At 52.5% G+C, this 18,566-nt stretch overlaps 1 protein-coding gene and 2 non-coding genes across 3 annotated transcripts in view; 1 reads left to right on the top strand and 2 right to left on the bottom strand.

Annotated features, from left to right (window-relative positions):
• Window positions 1–14,631, bottom strand: part of Lasp1 (LIM and SH3 protein 1) — a 39,305-nt gene extending 24,674 nt beyond the window's left edge. The window contains exons 1-2 of the mRNA XM_057776378.1: window positions 14,396–14,631; window positions 7,920–8,014 (exon numbers count right to left, since the gene is read on the bottom strand). Of these exons, the coding sequence (XP_057632361.1) occupies window positions 7,920–8,014; window positions 14,396–14,464 (164 nt within the window). The 5' untranslated portion in view covers window positions 14,465–14,631. The remainder of the gene's footprint in view (window positions 1–7,919; window positions 8,015–14,395) is intronic.
• Window positions 14,632–15,274: 643 nt separating this feature from the next.
• On the top strand, window positions 15,275–15,346 carry Trnac-gca (transfer RNA cysteine (anticodon GCA)). Its single transcript has one exon. It is a non-coding gene; the product is annotated as a tRNA-Cys (tRNA).
• A 1,662-nt stretch (window positions 15,347–17,008) lies between these two features.
• Window positions 17,009–17,080, bottom strand: Trnac-gca (transfer RNA cysteine (anticodon GCA)). The gene has a single exon. It is a non-coding gene; the product is annotated as a tRNA-Cys (tRNA).
• Between the last annotated feature and the right edge of the window lie 1,486 nt (window positions 17,081–18,566).

The raw sequence follows: 18,566 nt of genomic DNA, 5'->3' as shown, positions 1-18,566 counted from the left end.
AGAAAACGGTCCCTTAGAGGTGGCCCAGAAGCCAGCCTGCAAGGACCTGAAGGAAAATGTCCTGACTGACAGAGGTAATAGTGTGTGGTACTGGCGCTTGCCACTCCGCGGTCTGAGTTCACGCGTTCATCGCACCGCCACTCTCGCCTCCAGTTCTCCACGAAGGGAGGAAAGGGTTTTTGATTGATCTAAGCTTTCCAGAACAGCGGTTGAGCTCAACAAATTCTTGAAAGAACAAGTGCCACGCCAGGTGTTGAGGCTGGGCCAGGACCAGAGAACTCTTCCACAGCCTCCTGTGTCAGTGAGGTGCTGACGGCCATGATCTGTGTCTGGAGCTAGAATGTGATAGGTAGGGTCCACATGGACCTCACCCATCTCAGGGACCAGTGGGTGGCTGCTCCAAGCAAGAACTGTATTGACAAGTCTGACTTGGACGTATTTAGCTCTGGGTGAGTACATGTATCTCTGCTGTCCAGTCCAGACCCCCTGACTCACAGGCAGCCAAGCACCAGGTAAGAAAGAGACAGATGGCCCAGTGGGTCCTTTTTCTAGATATGACCTACCCAGGCTGGCCGACCTGCTCACAGCTTTAGCCAAACCCAGCATGTTCTCCAGTCACCTGTACCAAAATATAACATGCCCCTGGGCCACTCTGGATAGAGAGGACAACCAAAGAAGGTGTGTCTAGAAGGGACACAGTGACAGGCTCCGTTTCTAAGTGACCATCTTCACCCCCTTGCTGATGTCACTGTCCTAGGCCTAGGTGATGCCCATATGGGTCCTGGCCACCCATTCCAGTTAGCCAGATAAAGTGCTCTGCCAGCAAGAGGAGGGAGATGATGAAAAAAGCAAACACAGGTGCCCGCAGCTGGCAGCTGGCATGGCTGTGGATGAAGGCAGGCAAAGGCAAGGTCCCACCCCCAGGTCTGGCCCAGTGCCCTGCAACCAGGCCACCCACAGCTCAGGAGCCCATCCAAAAATTCCTGCTCCTGCCCAGGGCCAGGAGGATCAAGCAGGATTCTGTTCCTAGAGACAAGAAGTGAAGAGAAGTGAGCTGTCTAGGTCCTGAGAGCCTGGGAGATAAGACTGCAGAAAGGACCCGCCACACAAACTGGGCCCACTCTGAAGGGAAGTGGGACACAAACCAGGGTGAGCGGGGCATCTGTCAGTAGAGATGCACACAGCAGAAATGGGGGATCCAGGATCCAGGCAGTTCTGGCCAGCTGGAAAGGGTCAAGTCTGAGAACCAGCTAGCATTATGCAAGACAGAGTGGAGGCAGCCTGGAGAGAGAAGGCAGGAACCCAACAAGCACACAGCCACAGAGGCCCACCCACAACCCTGCGCATTGTTCTCGTTTGGCCACATGCACAGACTTAAGGCAGAAGCCATCTCCATCAGCCCAGGGATAACCAGACACGTGCAGACAGTCACACCCCCTCCCTAGTTCTGCAGCTCCCGGTACACACAGCATCCTCCTCGGGAGTGATTAAACATAGGTGTGTCCTACGGAACTGAAAAGCATTTCCTGGACATGGAGTTGGCAGCTGTGGACCCTCCATGTTCACATGGCTCCTCCACTCACCCTGTCCCTCTGCTACACCCTATAACCCATCAGTAGATCCCAGGAGCCCCTCCAACAAGCACCAAATGCTTCGCTCTGGATGGGACTGGGGGTATTTCGTCACCTCTTTGTAGCCATCCCCTCGAGCAGGAATATTAATGGGGAGGGCTACATGTGGATTCCAGAGTGCTAGGGACGGGAAAGGACTTTAATCCTGTATCACTGCTAGCGGATTAAGGAGCTCCAGACAGTCCAGTGGGCGGCTACACCCAACCCCAAGGCTCCACAAGGACGCCACAGCATTCCTCCTGATGGGTTAGCCCAGTCCCCTCCCCACAGCCCCCAACCCTGGGTGAGACAACCCTGCCTTTCCCTTCTCCTGCTAGCTGCTGTGCTTCAGGTTCCCATGGCAACCTCATCCTCAGCTCCAGGCAGGAGAGCAGAGAAAGGGAGAGAAGAAGGAGGGAGAGAGAGGTCTATGGGGTATGGGGGCAGGGGAAGACAGACGGCAAGAGTATCCTCAACCCAGAAGATGCCCAAGGGGCCTGGGCTGGTTTCTTGTAGACAGCTGTGCTCAGGTTTGTGTCTAGAATGCAGGACGCCCGAGCCCCAGCGCAGCCCCTCCCCCAACACGGTGGTCTTTGACGAGGACTCCAAACAACCTTCCAGAAACCATTGCTAGGATTCTACTTTTCTCCTCCTTCTCAGACCCGGGCTGAAGTCACCTTTCACCTTCAGATTCAGGGGGTAGAGGTGGGGGTGGGACAGGAGCACACCAGTGTGGAAGATCACAAGACCCCCCACCCCAGCCACATCTCCGGGCTACAACAAAAACAAAATGAGAGGCAGCGTAAAGGTACAGAGGCACAGCTGAGGCATAGAGCACAGCTGCTTTGTCCCTTCCTGGGCTAGCCCCTTATCAATCACTACCAGAGACTGTGGTGCCTTCGCTAGAGGCCTCGCCACAGACCTGACAGCTCTGGCAGAGGTGGGAGGCGGGAGAAATAACACATAGAGAGGCCAATAGGACACGAAGCTGGGTTGGGAGGGACAAGGAAGCTACCTGGCATCCAGGAAGATGAAAGCAGGAAAAGCCTGTGGTATCCAGAAGGTAGTTGGGGAGCTGGGCAGCTGCTTGGGGGCAGGAATAGGGAGGCATAGACACAGACACAGATGCCACAAGTTCACAGTCCAGCTCCTCCACGGGCTGTCAGGTGCACAACCCTCCTCAAATACCCAATGAGGCTGGAAAGGGCAGGCATCACCTGGATGCCAACTTTGCATACAAACCGAGGTTTGGGGTTGAGGAGAGAGACTTTTTTTGGCGTACTGTCCTCTGCCCCACAGCTGCCTGGCCACCTGAGGGCATGCAGACCTGTTAGGGCAGATGGTTCTGGTCCGGCTCCAGCTCCCAGAGCTCTGTGAAAACTGTCATGGGCAAGGTGGCTGCCAAACACAGTGTTTCACCCTTCAAGCCCAGCCTATTTCCCAGTCTGACCTTTGAAACCCTTGAGAGGACAAAGACCCAAGGGATCAGAAGTGGCCTCCATCTCAGGCAACGAGGACCTTAGAAATACTCTTCCACGGCAGGAAGACATCGTGAAGCTGCTCCAAGATGACAGGGGTGTATGGGACAGCGTGGGCAAGAGTTGTATCCCAGAGACTGAACAAGGACAGGCCACAGATTCTCAATGCCCAGCTCCCCATTTTTGCAGGGAACATCATCCCTTCTAGACTGGGACCTCTTCAAAAACCACAGCTTTGTGTTCAAAGAGAGGAGTAAAAATATATCAGCAAAATACAAGGAACTTTTGGTTTTTACCAAAAGGAAGGAGAGAAGAAAAAAGCCTTAACATCAGGCCTCTGGCTCCCCCCAAAGCCCCTGCTGGGAACACTGCCCATATGCAGGCAGAGAGGGCGGGTTCCATTAGCCCTGATTCTTACCAACTACCCCCCCACATCCCCACACCCCAGCCTACAGGACTGAAGTGTTAGGGGTAGGAAAGAAACAAGGAGGCATTGTTTGGCCAGAGGGTCGAAGTGAGCAATCGAGAAGATGAAGGGTAGCCTGGAGAAAGAACTCAGGCTTGGAGGACAGAGTGAAAACCCGCATCCTTTCCATGCTTTTTTTCATTCACTAACAACTTTAAACAATGGCCATACTTTTCTCTTAAAAGAGAAAAAACTGTGCCAAGCTAAGTAAGGCATGAACATATTGGGCCTCAAATTCCTTATCAATAAAAACGGGGCTTTGGGAGAGAAAGTAGTCCCCATGATTCCTTAAGGCCCTGACCGTCTACTTGAGGGGGAGTGTGGCAGAGGAGGTGCTTGAATACTGCATTTGATACTCTGTCTCCCTGTTTCTGCCGGCCTCCTTCACCCCCAAATATACCACACACACCCTCACCCCTGTTTCTCCCAGCTCCCCAACACATTTGATTCAATTTTCCCAGTAGGAAGCAGAGAATATGGGGGAGGTAGGCAAGCCTGAGATGCCACCAATGCCCCCCACCCAGGGCCATCATAGCGAGGCATAGGACCCCATGCGGAAAGAGAGAACCCACTCCTGTATGTTACCCATCCAGCTCTACCCAAATGCACTGGCGTGTGATTGCCAGCACTCAGACCTGCACCTCTCCCCTTCACACACACACACACACACACACACACACACACACACACACACAAAGTTCAAGGTCATCCTTGGCTACTTAGCTTAAGGCCAGCCTGCGCTACCTGAGACTGTTTCAGGCACACTGGGATTGGGATCCGGATGCTAGAATAGAGCGACTGGATCATACTCCCAGTTTCGACCCTGGAAACTGGTAGAGTCACAGTCCCCAGCAGGAAGGACATCTCCACTCTTCTCAACTCAGCCCCTCACCCCACAGTTCAGGTAAATTGAATCAGGAACCCAGATTTCTGCGGTCACTCTGAAGGGAAAGGTTCTATGGAGGTCTCACTTCCTTTCCTAGCCTACAAGCCGGCCTGCAGGTCCCCAAGGCAATTAGTTCCCATTGTCACCCCAACCCCAGCCCTGACCTCCACACTCTGTGGCTTCTTTGCATAGAACCAGCGGGAGGAAAAAGGTTTGCAGGAGCCAGGGTTCCAATGATAATGATGATGATGATCCAATTTACAAAGCAAATAATCCAGGGCATAAATATTTCTCTAGCCAACAAAGCGGGCCCACTCCACCCACCTGGAAGCTTCCTGAAAGAACAGATGAGCAGGCGCCTTGGGCTGCTGTACAGGTAGGAGTGTACCCCACCCCCACCCCCCAGTGAAGAGCTGACTTGCAGGAATCTCTGGGAGCCCAGAGGGTGCCCAGCGGAGTGTAGGAGGGTACGAGGCCACTCCACGACAGTGTGTAACTGCATGACTGTGGCTCGCCACACCAGGCAGGCTGGCTGCAAGTGCTAGCCTGTGTCCATGCCACTGCCTTGGCCTCAAACACATCGGTGCAAGGAGAGAAATAGAGCCCTTTCCACTGTTCAGTCACTTTCTAAGACTTTGGAAAGAGATAGGCAGCTTTCTTCCCTCATTTTCTAGTCTTCCACAGGAGCCTAAGCTGCCCCCTGGCTCAGACACTAGCCAGGAATGGCAGCACACAGAAATTCCCTGCACACCAGATTCAGTTCACACTCCCTGGGTGGCCTAGAGCCTTGGCAAAGTGCCAAGAGATGTCACCTGGTCCTGTGTGTCCCCACCCTAGCCAGGCTTAGTCCGGTGGAGGGGAGTAGCACCCTGCAACAGGAGGCCTACCCTGGGGCCCACGGCCACACCCAGGACCGAAAGGAGTCTAGCCTGCAGGAGGGAACTAGTCCCCAGAAGCCCTGAGATTCAGGAACCTGAATGTACATGGGCTCAGAGTCAGCTGGAAATGGGAGAGAATAAAGTGACCATTTGACCCAGGGCTTTGCACACAGCAGGAATGTGGTCTAGGGCAGGGGAAGCCCTAGTTCAGACAGGTGCAGGGGACACCTATCTGTGTTTGGCCAGGGACAAGGAGCTCAGCAGACAGCTCCACAGACACAAAGCCAGCAGGGTGCAGCAGCCAAGAGGCTGATGCAGCTGGGATGAAGTGCAGCACAGCTGAGACACACACACACAAGCATGCAGGCATGCCAGCACACACACAAGCATGTACACATGCCAGCACATACACAAGCATGCACACATGCCAACACACAAGCATGCAGGCACGCCAACACACACACAAGCATACAGGCATGCCAGCACACACACAAGCATGCACGCATGCCAATGCACAAGCATGCACGCATGCCAACACACAGGACTCAGTGCAGGTCCTTTCCAGCAAACACCCACTGGGCCAGAGGTCAAAGGTCACCTGTATAGGGCTGAAGTTAGGGGAGACACCAACATGCTCCCTAGCCGATTGTCAGGAAGGGGATAGGGCTGGTGACTGCCCAAGCAGGGAAGACTTCAGCTCCTGCTTCTCCCAGAACCCCAAAGGCTTCAGGCTCTCCTCCTCTCCGATTTGCTGCCCGCCTCCCCCAAGAAGACTAAGCTAGAACTCTGGTACCAGGGCTATGGGCATTCTGATAGAAATCACTGTCTTTCCAGAGATCACTGGGCAGCAAGTAAACTCTCTAGAGAAGAGAGCGGAGAGCTACAACCTGGGCTCACAGAAGCTCAGTCAGACTTCCGGGAAGTGGAGGCCCACCCAGAAGATGCCCGCAATGGAGGCTGGCAGTCCAGCAAAGCAGTCCAGCACCCAAAGAGTTAAGTGCCTGGTTTTTCTGAACCCCACCCCACTCCCCAAAGGAGGGAGGAAGTGGCAGAGAGTCAGGGTTTGTGTGAGCCCTTAAGAATTCAAAGAATGTCCCATTTCCCTTGGGGCTGGGAGGGCTGGGGGGGCTGGGTAGGCCAAGGAGCCATAGAAATCAGGAGAACTAAGGGGCCAAAAAAGCTGTGGGCCTTCCTCTACTCAAATCCACCATGGCCTGGGCCTTTAGAAGGAACAATGGTCATGCTGCCTCTTGAGTTTGAGATTTTATCAGAAATCAGGTTCCCAGTACCTGAGACAGGTTGGCATACAGCAGAGGGCAGGCAACAAGTGTCTGGTGAGTGTTCAATCCCCCAAGGTCCTTGGGCCAAGGATATGGGGCATATGGTCTATCCTCAAAGAGACAAGTCTCCAGTTTCCCTGCGGGTAAACTTTGGCTAAGGAGAATTCAATTAGGAGACCCGCTGGTCATGGTGAAGCATGTTTAGAAACCCACACATCTGGAGGGGAAGGCATGGAGAACAGGAGCTTAAGGTTATCTATCCTCAGCTATGTAACAAGTCTAGACTAACCTGGAATACATGAGACAAACGAGTACATAAACTTAATTGATTACTGATCTCACCACCTACCTCAAAGCCCAGCCCTTGCAAGCGGCCTGAGGTCAGCTGCTGCACCCGCTCTGGACCTAATGTCGAGGTTGCGTTTGCTACTTGTGAGTCCCCTTAGAGACAGAGTTTCAACCCTATCTCCTCCTGGATGGTGTCCCTCTAGAGTAGAAGACAGTGGCCTCTCTCCCCAAGCCCTGCATCCAGTTGGCCCACAACACAGGATTCTATATAAGGAACAGAACCCAAGCTAGCAACTCTCGGAATAAAGGACAGTGTCAGGCCACACTCTTCTCCATCTCAGTTACGATAAGGGGACAGAAGAGATGGCTCGGTGCTTAAGATCGCTGGCTGCTTTTGCAGAGGGCCTGGGTTCAGTTTGCAGCACCCACATAGAGGCTCACAACCACCTATAACTCCAGTTCCAGAGGATCTAATGCCCTCTTCTGGTCTCCATGGATACCAGGCACACAAGTGGCATCATACATATATGCAGGTAAAACATTAATATACATAAAATAAATGAATAAATCTTTTGTGTTTTTGTATTCTCAAAAAGAGAGAAAGAAAAGAAAGAAACAAGAGGTCTCTAGAACCTTCTAGAAGGGACAATAGAGAAATGAACCACCCAATGAGAGAAAGTCAAGGGGAGACTCACACTCCCAAGCCTGGATACAATGCAGCAGGCACAGGACAGGCCTCTTAATCCCTGCTGTGCCCTTTGCACAACAGGGTACAACGGAAGCAGCCCACTAGGTGGTCTACAAGCCAGCCTCACGTTAGCCTTGCCAGGTGATCCTGGGAAAGTCCCCTCCTGCCCCGCGGGCCTGTTTTCTCATCCATAAAATGGGGACAGAACACTATGCTATGAAGGGACACAATCTATCAAGTAGGGTGTGCAAGTGCTACAATGTTACCTTGGGCTATCAGAGGGGAAAGGAAAGCTTGGAGGGAAGTCATGTGCCCGGAAAACTCTTGTGTCCCCCTGAAACTCACGCATTGCAGTAGGGCTTCTTCTCATAGCCCTTGTAGTTCTTCATGTTCAGGGTCATCTTGCAGATCTCGCAGTGAAAGCATGCCTTATGCCAGAACTGGGCGGGAACAGAAGGGAGACGCGATTATTAGACAGCAGGACTTCCCTAGGGAAGGACACTCAAGTTCTCCACCCAGGTAGGACCCATGCCCAAGGCTGTAGGAACACCTGGGGAAGCTGGGTGGTGGTGTGCATCTTTAATCCCAGGGACTCAAGAGACGGAGGATCTCTGAATTCCAGGCCAGCCTGGTCTACAGAGTGGAAAGTTCCAGAACAGTCAGGGCTACACAGAGAAACCCTGCCTTTAAAACAACAACAAAAAAAAAACAAATAAACAAAAACACCACCTGGTGAACAGGGCCTTTTCAGGTCACAGGCTCTGGCGGCTGACACTCCCCTCCCCCATCGTGTCCCATCAGGCAATTACTTAGCTGTCTGGACAGCGAGTGGATCAGATCCGAGAGTAAGGGTCGGGGGTGGGGGGAGAAAACCAGTCATGAAGGAGGTAGCAGCCCCCAGAAAGGCCATCTCCACTTCCCCGACCACTTCAGGCCAGAATTGGATGGACCTCATTGATTATGCAAAGCGGCACTCCGTTGCTAAGCAGCACACTGGGAAGGAGCATGTCCTCTGTTACCAAGCCTGGAGAAGAAAGCCCAGGCAGTGGCACAAAGCCCAGACCAGGACACACCTATCCTCTATCTAAGTGGCTGACGCTCTTGAGCTACCCTCCAGGATGCTCTAGTTCAGCTGGCTCTCACTTCCCAAAGGATCCTGACTAGAGGAGGCCCAAGTGCCGCAGCCACACCCACATCCTGTCCAGTGCCGCCTCTCCCACCCCCATCTGGAGAAGGGCGGGAGACACCCTGCAGGGGCAGAAGAGAGCTTTGTCTTAAAGTCCTGCAGCTAGACTCCAGGTGTGTCCACATCACCACCCCACCCAGAGAGCTGGATGACCTTGGCCTCACCCCGTCCACCCAGCACCTGGGAGTCGGATTCTACTTCCTGTCTGCGGAACACAATAATGCCAGTCCTCCCGGGACTGTTAAAGATTCATGAGAAACCACCTGCCCCCAGCAAAGCACCTGGCACCTCCTTCTTCCGTGCAGGTGCTGGACACTGGAGGCATTCACACAGCCCAACTAGAGCTCATGTGTACGTGGGACAGAGGAGCAAACCCGGTAGACCCAGAGTTCTAGAACGGAGCCAGTAAGACTAATCCAGGGTGGTTGATGGGGGGTGGGGGGGAGGAGAAACCAAGCAGAGAGACTCCATTCCAGAATCTAGGCTGGCTGGGCATCTGGCTGCTTGTATCTGTCTGTCTCAGCAGTCAATGGAGACACTCCCGACCCCCAAAGGAGGTAGCCAGAGGCCAGGGAGGGGCCAGGGAGACCTCAGAAAGTGCCTAAGTGAACGGTAGGTATGACTCCCAGGCATCTGTCAAAGAACTCCGGCAAAGTCCTTTTTAGAACACGTTTCCCAAACTATGAGTTTCAGACACACTTGGAGGAGGGGCCAGAAGAAAGGAAGCTCAGTCGCTGGGACTCCGCCCCTACACCTCAGCACACTTCAACCAGACACCAGGGCTATTTCTGGGGGCAATCGTCCTCTATTGGGACATTTTTCCTATCAAGGGGACCCAAAGGGGGGAAAAATCTAACAGATGCGGGAAACGACTCTTTGGGAAGAAAGCCAGCTGTAAGTCTGGAAGTAAAGGGTCGGCTGGTCTGAGCTTGGCCCCACCCCCCACCTGGGTCCACCCTACAGTCACTGCCTCCACCCCCACCCTCGGTAACTTTCAGAATCTTTACTGTTTGGGGGTTGGTGTCACAGAACCCCAACATAAAAACCCCCAGAAAAATCACAACAGGGTGGTCCTTCCCCCATAGATTCCCCTGACTGGGAGGCATTGGCAGATTGCCCCAGCTCTGTCACCAGCCAGTCTGCGCCTCTGCCTGCATGCCCCTGCCTGGGCCCCTGCCTCCCCCACCCCCGCAGGGGCCTGCCAGGAAAAGCATTCTGCAGAATCCAGACCATGACCCACTTTCACACGGTAGGCAGGAATACACTGTCCTGGGGCTAGGGACCTCCAAGGCCACCTCCTGTCAGACTCTGGATCAGGAAAGAGATCTCTGGCAGATGGCCAGGCCCTCACCCTAGAGCCAAGCCCTGGGTTCCCTCAGGAGACTCCAGGCTGCCCCCAAGAGTTTGCTCCCATTAGCGGTTTACCCCTAGAGATCCTAAGGGATCCAGTGTTCTCAATCTGATCATCAGTCTGGGACAAGGGAGAGTGGTTATCTGTCCTTTTGTTGGGCTGCTCAGGAGAAGAGTAAAAGAAACTCTTGTGAGGATCTGCTGGGTGACTCACCAAGGGAGAACTAACTCCACATCTGTAAAGTAGGGACACAACAATTATCTCCCCCAGGGACTGTAGGAGAACCAAAAGGCCACTGCTTTGGGGAGGCAGGAAATGACCATTCATTCAATAATGCTTATGAACCAACTCCAGAATGAGAGAAACTTCATCCCGTCTCCTGTCGGGTATGGGGGAAGGATGCTAAGAGAAGAAAATGGTACTATCCCAAGAGGGCCTAGGAGCCTTAGTTCACAGCCAGAGTGACCATTTGCAAGGTCCGGACAGACTTTGGACATGCGCTCCTGGGATCTGCGACACACCTGGGGGCAGAGTGCTCCAAAGGTGACCCTCATCACAGGTGATGCTGCTCAGTCAGACCCCAGGCGCCAGGACAACCTCCCTTCCCGTCCTGCTGGAAATCTGTGTAGGACAGTGATTCCACAGAAAGACAAGCAGGCCAGTGGGGACAGAAGCCCCCACAAGCATCCCACTCTCTGGAGCCGGACCCTGTGGCTCCAAGGCTGTAGAGGAGGGCAGAGGAGCTTCATTCAGGTCCCTGTACCTGCAGCCAGTCACCTGCTCCCTAGGGTGACAGTGACTCAGGGCTGGAGTATGAGACTCCTCCCTTCCTGTAGCCTAGAGTTAAGGTTGGCGCTTCTTTAAGGTCACAACAGCAGCACCCAGGCTCGGGCTTCCAGCCTAACTCGGCCTCCAGCTTATAAACCCAATGCACTTCTACAGTTCCTTTCTAGTTAACCTGAAGCTCCCTGAGCCACAGCCCTCACGGTCCCAGGCCCACCGCTCATCCTCCAGACAGGCTGAGGAAGGGTGGGACCCACTCCTCCCCCAGACAGGGTTTCACTGCCTAGCTCTTGTTGGCCTGGGAATACACTATGTAGTCCAGATTACTGGCCTCAAAGATAAAAGCCTGCGTTCACAACTCAGCACCGCAAAAACTGTGTGTGGTGGCAGAACTCTGACATCCAGCACCTGGGAGGTAAAGGCAAGAAAAGGTTTGGGAGTTCAAGGATAGCCTGGGCTACATGGGACCCCGTCTTTAAAAAAATAAAAACTTTGCAAGTCATAGTAACACATGACTGTAATCATTTAGGGAGCTGAGGTAGGAGGGTTAAAAAATAAAAGATAAAACTTCAGCTAAAGGGAAGGAGACTGACTGTCCATCAGCCTCCTCCCTCTGGGTAGGGAAGGTCATTGGGAAAGTGACGACATAATACAAAATGGCAAACTTACTTAAAATAGTATGAGGTTTTTTTTTTTTTTTTTTTGCAATTTGAGCAACTTGATTGTATATTTCTCTATCAAGAACTTTGTAATGACAATGTCATGCCCCAATGTCAAAAGGCGGGACACACTTGCTCATAGCCTATCTGTCAGAGCTACCTTCCTCGAACCCCACCCCCATTTGCCTGACAGCCATTTAGGGCAGGTGGCCCTCTCTATCGGGCCATTCCAAAGCAGCTGTCAGTGGGCCAATCCCCTAGCCTTCCTGACTGTCTCCGCTTGTTTGCAGAAGCTGAGGGAGACAGAAAGTGAGAGAAAGATGTGGTAGATTCTCAACAGTGTAGGTCACTGGATACAAAGTAGGTGTTCAATAAATATTTGCTAAATGAATGAGGTCACCCTGGCTCTCCTTCCTGCTCTAATCCCAGCACCCTCCTTCCTCAAACACCACCACGGTCACTACCTATCTATCCAATCTCTGCACGCCAGTACTACGGGTTGGGGACAGAGTGCCTTTCGTTGGTGAGAAAGTTTACCCAGTTTTGCCTTTGAGAGATAAGGCTCAGGGAAGAGAAAGACTGCCATCAAGGACACAGCCCTGCTCCAGGAAATCAGGCCAGCCCACCTGACTCTCCCCACTGTGGAGAAGAAAGGAAACCTTGGGAAGTTGAGTGGCGACCCTGCCTATGGGACTGAGCTTTCCCCAAACCCAAGGACTCAGTTCGGCACTCTCCTCCCATTTGTTCTTACTGCCTGGAGGGCACGGAAGGGAGAGAAGGGACAGCAGGATTTTCCAGTTGGGGGGGGGGGTGAGGGGAGAGGCAGATGCCTGTCTGGGGTCACTTCCGCTAGGGGGAGTTCTAAAATTGGGAAGGAATCACCCACTCCCACTTCCCAGGGCAACCCCAACTTGAGTATCTTCTTCTAGCTGGGACACATAGGATCCCTGCCCACTTCCCCGTGACACAGAGCACTGAAGGTCTTTACTAGGAACGTGGCTGGAGTACTGGGCAGAAAAGAGGAGAGAACAGCCTTGACCACACTCCCTGCACTGCCCACCTCCAAGGCAATGACATCATCAATACACATCTGGTGACAGGGAATAAGGAGGCCTGGAACCATTCATAAAGCTCATGGGCACAGACCTGGAGATAGGACTAAGTCCCCCACTTCACAGGCTAGAAATCCCTTCCACCATTCATCGCCTCTTGATGGCCTAGGGAACTGCAAATGCAGGGGTCAAAATACCTGGCCAGGAACGGCAAAGACCTTCATGTAAGGACAGTTTATCTCTGGAGGTTTTGGGGTTTTTGGGGGGGAGGGTCTCAATCTAATAGTGCCAAGCTCAAGCCCTACCCTCCAGGGGCTAGTACAGTGACTGAGCAGGTGGGCACCTTCCATAAGCTCCTCCAAGCCTCCTGTCTCGCAAACCCGATGTCACTTTCCTCCAGAAAAAAAGTTCAAATGTTTCAGAACAACGGGTTCCCACCTCCTAACCTGAACTTGGGGGTCAAAGGTTCCTCAGAATGAACTAATCTTAGCCCGGAGAGGAGAGACACAGTATCCAATGAAGTATCCATTTTCAACAAAACTAGACCCCCTCTTTCAGGCGCCGGCCTATTGCCTGTTCAGACATAAAGGTGGGACTAGGTAAACTCCGATTCAGCCTGGGAAGCTAGATACAATGTACCTATGAGGAGCCAAAACCACAGAGGTGTCCCTTTAGAGGGGAACACAGAGAAGGAACAAGTTGCCTTAGGCAAAGGGTTCTACCTCAAACTATACCGGAAACACCCAGATCTACTCTTCAGTCTCCCTTACAAAAGTGTAATGGCAACCAGATGAACGAGTCCAGCCTGGACTGGGGACGTGTAAGAGCCCCTAGGGGACAGCTAATTTCCAGAAGGTTACCCTCTCCCCACGCTTAAAAAAAAAAAAAAATCCCCCTTTCCTTGGCTTCCCCAGAAGTCAGCCAATCCCACCCTCCATCGATGAAACTAGCTCTGAAAAGTTAGCTCTTTGTTCTCCAAGCTGCCTCCAAGCTGAGCACAATTTCAGATTTCGGAGAAACGTCCTCTCCAACCCTCCCAACCCCAGCACCCAACCCCGCCCAGCTCCTGCTGGGCTGCCCAGCACCCAGAGTGGCTTGCAATTTGAATTGGGGATTGGGAAAGCTACGAAGAAGGTCTGCGGGTTCCCCAACCACGGAACCAACAAGGGGGGCAGTCCAGCAGGTCGTTCAAAAGAGGGGGGTCTCGAAATAAGATTCCCAGTCCTGCCCCTAAGTCCCTTTTACCACAATTGGCACTCGTTGGCCGATGGACCCGACCCAGCTTCCAGGCCAGGAAGCCGGACTACCAAAGCCCAAGCCCGGAGGGTTGCGCTGGCCCCAGCCTCCGCCCCGCCCCCGCCGCCCCCTCCTCCCCCCCCACCCCCCACCCCAGCGCCCCGCGCTTCCGCCTACTTGGCGCTGGGCGCCGCGGGGAAAGGGAGCGGCCGTCTCCTCTCTCACTCCCGGCCCCGGGGGGGCGGGACTGCACCTCTAACCTCCAGCATACACCCCAGCGATCCAGGTTCCCTGGTGCCCTTCCGCCCTCCCAGCCCTCACAGCCCCAATGCACAGAGCCCACCCTTCTCCAGCGGTGGCTGCCCACCGCCTCGCTTGGATTTCCCGGGTTCCAGACTGAGGTCTGTCCCCGCACCCCAAGCCACCTCCCGCCTTCTTTTCCTGCTCAGGAGATCACAGGGAAGAGCCCACAAGGACCCCCGTCCCTCTCTTCTTCCCCGATTGAGAGCTGCACTGGAACTGCCTAGCCCGCGGCGCCGGGTGCCGGAGCTCACCTTATCCAGACAGTTCACCTTCTCCGTGGGATACACGATCTTGCCGCACCGGGCACAGTTAGGGTTCATGGTTCCGGAGAAAGACTGAGGCGGGGATGCCCGAGATCGCGCGCGTTCCCTTTTCCTTGGGCGAGCAGTTGGGAGGCGGCGGCTGCAACTGTGCAGGCGACGGCGACTGGAACTGGGGAACTGGCCTCCGCCTCCGCCCTCCTTCCCCTAATAAACACGGTGGGGAGGAGGGGCTGCACTGGCTGGGGCGGGGACGCGCCTCGGGCGCGGAAGGGGGCGCGCGCGACAAGGCGCGCTCCCCGGGCGACGTGGGGCTGCGTGGGGGCGGGTTCCGGGGAGGACTGCAGGACGTGGGTGCTGAAACCCCTAAGTCCCTGGGTTCCCGCGCCCCTAGGCTCCCCGACTGACGGCAGCCCCTGACCACTGCCCTTCCCCCGTTGAAGACACGTACGCCACTGCGGCAAAGCCCGATCTCCCGTGAGAGAGCCGACCCCACGCACCCGACGAGGGTGGGGATGATACGGATTCTCCAGATTCTGGGACTTTCTTTATACCAGTGGGTACCCACGGTGAACCTGCGGGAAACCCCACCTGCCCCGCCCCCTGCCCCAGCTAGTTCCCTTCCCGCCCACGTCCTCTCCTACAGTGGTACCTGCCCCTTTTCCTTTGGACTCAGCGCGTCCGGGTGTTCACGCTCGCTACGCCTCTGAACTGCAACATTCCTGGGGTTCCTAGGATCCAGGCATCCTCTACTTTTAGCTTGACCCCCTTTGCTCTTTCATTCTTTTCCCTAACCTCGTAATATTCGTGTAGCAACGGCAACAGTATCTTACTACTGAAAGGAATTTACTCCAAGCTCTACTGCGGCGCGGGGGTATAGCTCAGTGGTAGAGCATTTGACTGCAGATCAAGAGGTCCCTGGTTCAAATCCGGGTGCCCCCTCGGAGTCTTTTCCTCACTTTAATGGCCAAACAAAAACATTTATCATTTCAAATGTGATCTTGATTCAATCCTGGGTTAAAATGTGTAAAAAAGAAGAGATTAATATTATTGTTCATTTTACAGTCTAAGCAGAAAACCTTCATTTTGCCTTGTACGCAGCAAAAGAATACTGCGTGTTTACGTTCAGCTGTCAGGAACAGAAGTTGCGCGACTTCATTTGACTGGCGCCAGAGTGGTAGTTTCTACCCACGGTAGCCTTGCGGGTTTTGATTGGATGGTTCCACACTTTGGGTTCAGGAGTCAAGGTCACTCCCTAGGTTGGCAATCTGTGTCCCGTGAGGATAAGGGGTAGGTCAGAAGAGGGAAACTCACCGACATAGCCCTTCTCCAACCTAAGCTTTCTTTTTTCCTGTTTCTTTCATCCTGTGCTCTTTATTATTCTATGTTCTTCTCTAGCTTCCTTGTTGTTTGGTGATGTGGACCGAGTAAAAGCGCTTCCAGAACGTGAAACCCGCAGATGCGCACCCATCAGCTCTCTACAGAGCCAAGGAGTGGGATCCCAAAGCCAAGAAATATGAATTAATGCGGTGGTCTTCAAACTCGGGCGTGCTCCAGAATGACCTGGAGGGCTCATTAAAACATCCCCGGTTTCCTATTGTGAGTGGTGAGGCCTTGCCAGTTAACTTTTGACAGATTTTCCAGGTGAGGCACTCAGGGACCCGAGGACCACTCTGAGGATCACTGGAGTGTTCCTACAAAGCCATCGGGTTTCAAATCTCAAAATGGGGACAGGTGTTCATCCTCTGAGCGTTTGGCTTAAGGTACCTGGGCTGGAAGAAATCTCGGTGAGAAGAGGGGATCAAAGGCAGCCCCCTCGACTAGGTTTTGCCCAAAAAAAGGCAAAAGAGACGTGCAGAGGCGTGCTGCCTGGGTCAGGGTGCGGCTGTGGTATTTTAAACAGGAATCTGGTTGTGTCATCCCAGGACCCCAGGGGAATACTCTCGTGCATTTTTTGCCTCCCAGTTCCCACCGCGGTTCTCTGCTGGGCTGAACAGGAAGGGGATAGAACAGAGCTGCAGGGCAAAGCCGAGAAATACCTGACTAGTGCTTCTCGCTTCCCAGCTTCCCAGGTACTGGGCTCGAAATTGTACTTTTCAGGCCTCAACTTCTTAGTGAAGAAGGTTCTCATTTTTGTATCTTTTGATCATGTCTTTTCTTCTCCACTCCGTACAGAGTGTCATGTAGCCCAGGCTGGCCTTAATTTTGATATATAGGCCCTGGCTAATCTTAAACTCCCTTGAAATCTGATCCTCCTGTCTCTGACTGCCACCAAGGGCTGAGATTAACAGGCACGTACAGTCGCACCTGGCTGTAACACATCTTAAACAAGTATATATAAACATTTCTGCATCTGGAGTCATCCTTTGTCTTTTGGGTCAGGAGATAAATTAGGTAAAGGTAATACTGTTTTCACACCTCAACACTCTTGTGGCCCAAAAAAAGAAAGAGAAAGATGTGACCGGCACTAGACCACCACATCAGAAGAGCAGGAGGATTGCCGATTCTGGAGTACCAGGAACATTATGATGGGGAAATTTTGAAGGGTAGGCGACATTTTTGAATTGCAATGGAATTATATAGGAAAAATATTTACTACCTTTAAGGGGGCACCCGGATTTGAACCGGGGACCTCTTGATCTGCAGTCAAATGCTCTACCACTGAGCTATACCCCCTCTGGTGGTGAGAGCTTAGAAAATTCTTTTTACATAACTTGCATACTTTTCATTTTGAGACTTGTTTATAGTTTTAAAAGTAGCGTGTTTTTGCTAAGTAATATTGAATTCAACCATCATTGAGACTAATACAGAGATTTATGGGGAGGTGAGTGGACCTGGAGAAACATCCTATACAGTGTTATTAGTCTCAGCAATATGCAACATGGTGGATTTTAAGGACCTTAGGCAGAGTATATAGGGAGATCCTGTGTGTGTGAAGAGAGAGAGAGAGAGAGAGAGAGAGAGAGAGAGAGAGAGAGAGAGAGAGAGATATCCAGACGCTGCGTGATTCCAGTTAGAAGGTATGCAGAGAACCACGGAAGTAGAAAGGGAATGGTGGAGAGAAAGAAGAAACTGTTTCATTTACACAAAGGTTAATGAGTTCTAGACAACTGTTATACAGCTCTGTGCCCTGAGCCCTGGGGTGTGGCTCAGTGGCGGGGGGCTTGCCTGATAGATGACACCATCACACCTGTAATGCCAGCACTTTGAAGGCTGAGAAAAAAGATGGCCAGTTCCAATTCTAGGTCCAGTCTGGGCTACATCGTATGACCCTGTCTCAACAACAGCAATAATGAAAGTCTCGTTCAAGAGAAAGCGATAAGCGATAAATGCATGACCCCTTGAGGTCATATGCTGGTGCCACAGTCAAGACTCAGTCTACAACCAAAGCTACACAGAGAACTCCCCTGCTGTGTGTGTATTCAATGTTTTTACTCTTTATTTTTAAGTTGAGAATTTATTGAGAGAAAGGGGAAAGGGAGAGAAGAGAGAGAGAAAGTGAGAGGGACTCAATGTTTTTACTCTTGATGACACCGGGGATTGAGCTCAGGAGTTCAGCATGCCACATAAGTTTTCTGCCACTAAGCTATATACAGAATAGAGACATTGGATGGACATTTAAGGCAGATGTTGAAGGCAAGGGCCACCACTGCTTCGGGATATTCTTTTTAAATTATTTATTTATTTATTTATTTATTTATTTATTTATTAAGTATACAGTATTCTGTCTGCGTGTATGCCTGCAGGACAGAAGAGGGCACCAGATCTCACTACAGATGGTTGTGAGCCACGCTGTGGTTGCTGGGAATTGAACTCAGGACCTTTTTGGAAGAGCAGGCAGTGCTCTTAACCTCTGAGCCATCTCTCAGCCCCGGGATATTCTTTTTAAAAGATTTTTAATTACTTTTATTTTTCAGTTCACATGTATTGGTGTTTGCCTGGATGAAGATGTCGGATCCCTTAGAACAGAAGTTACAGATATCCGTGACCTGCCATGTGGGTGCTGGGAATTGAACTCTAGAAGAGCAGCCAGTGTTCTTAGCCACTAAGCCATCTCTCCAGCCCCGCTGTGTGTATTACCAGCACGGCAGTTGGCAACCCTACCAGTTTAGGTCCCCTATAGTTACTGTCTACCATCACGCACTGCAACTACTTTCTGCAG

The sequence above is a fragment of the Chionomys nivalis genome, chromosome 7, assembly GCF_950005125.1.
Source record: "Chionomys nivalis chromosome 7, mChiNiv1.1, whole genome shotgun sequence".
Lineage (NCBI taxonomy): Eukaryota > Metazoa > Chordata > Mammalia > Rodentia > Cricetidae > Chionomys > Chionomys nivalis.
This window is presented reverse-complemented; position numbering and strand designations above follow the sequence as displayed.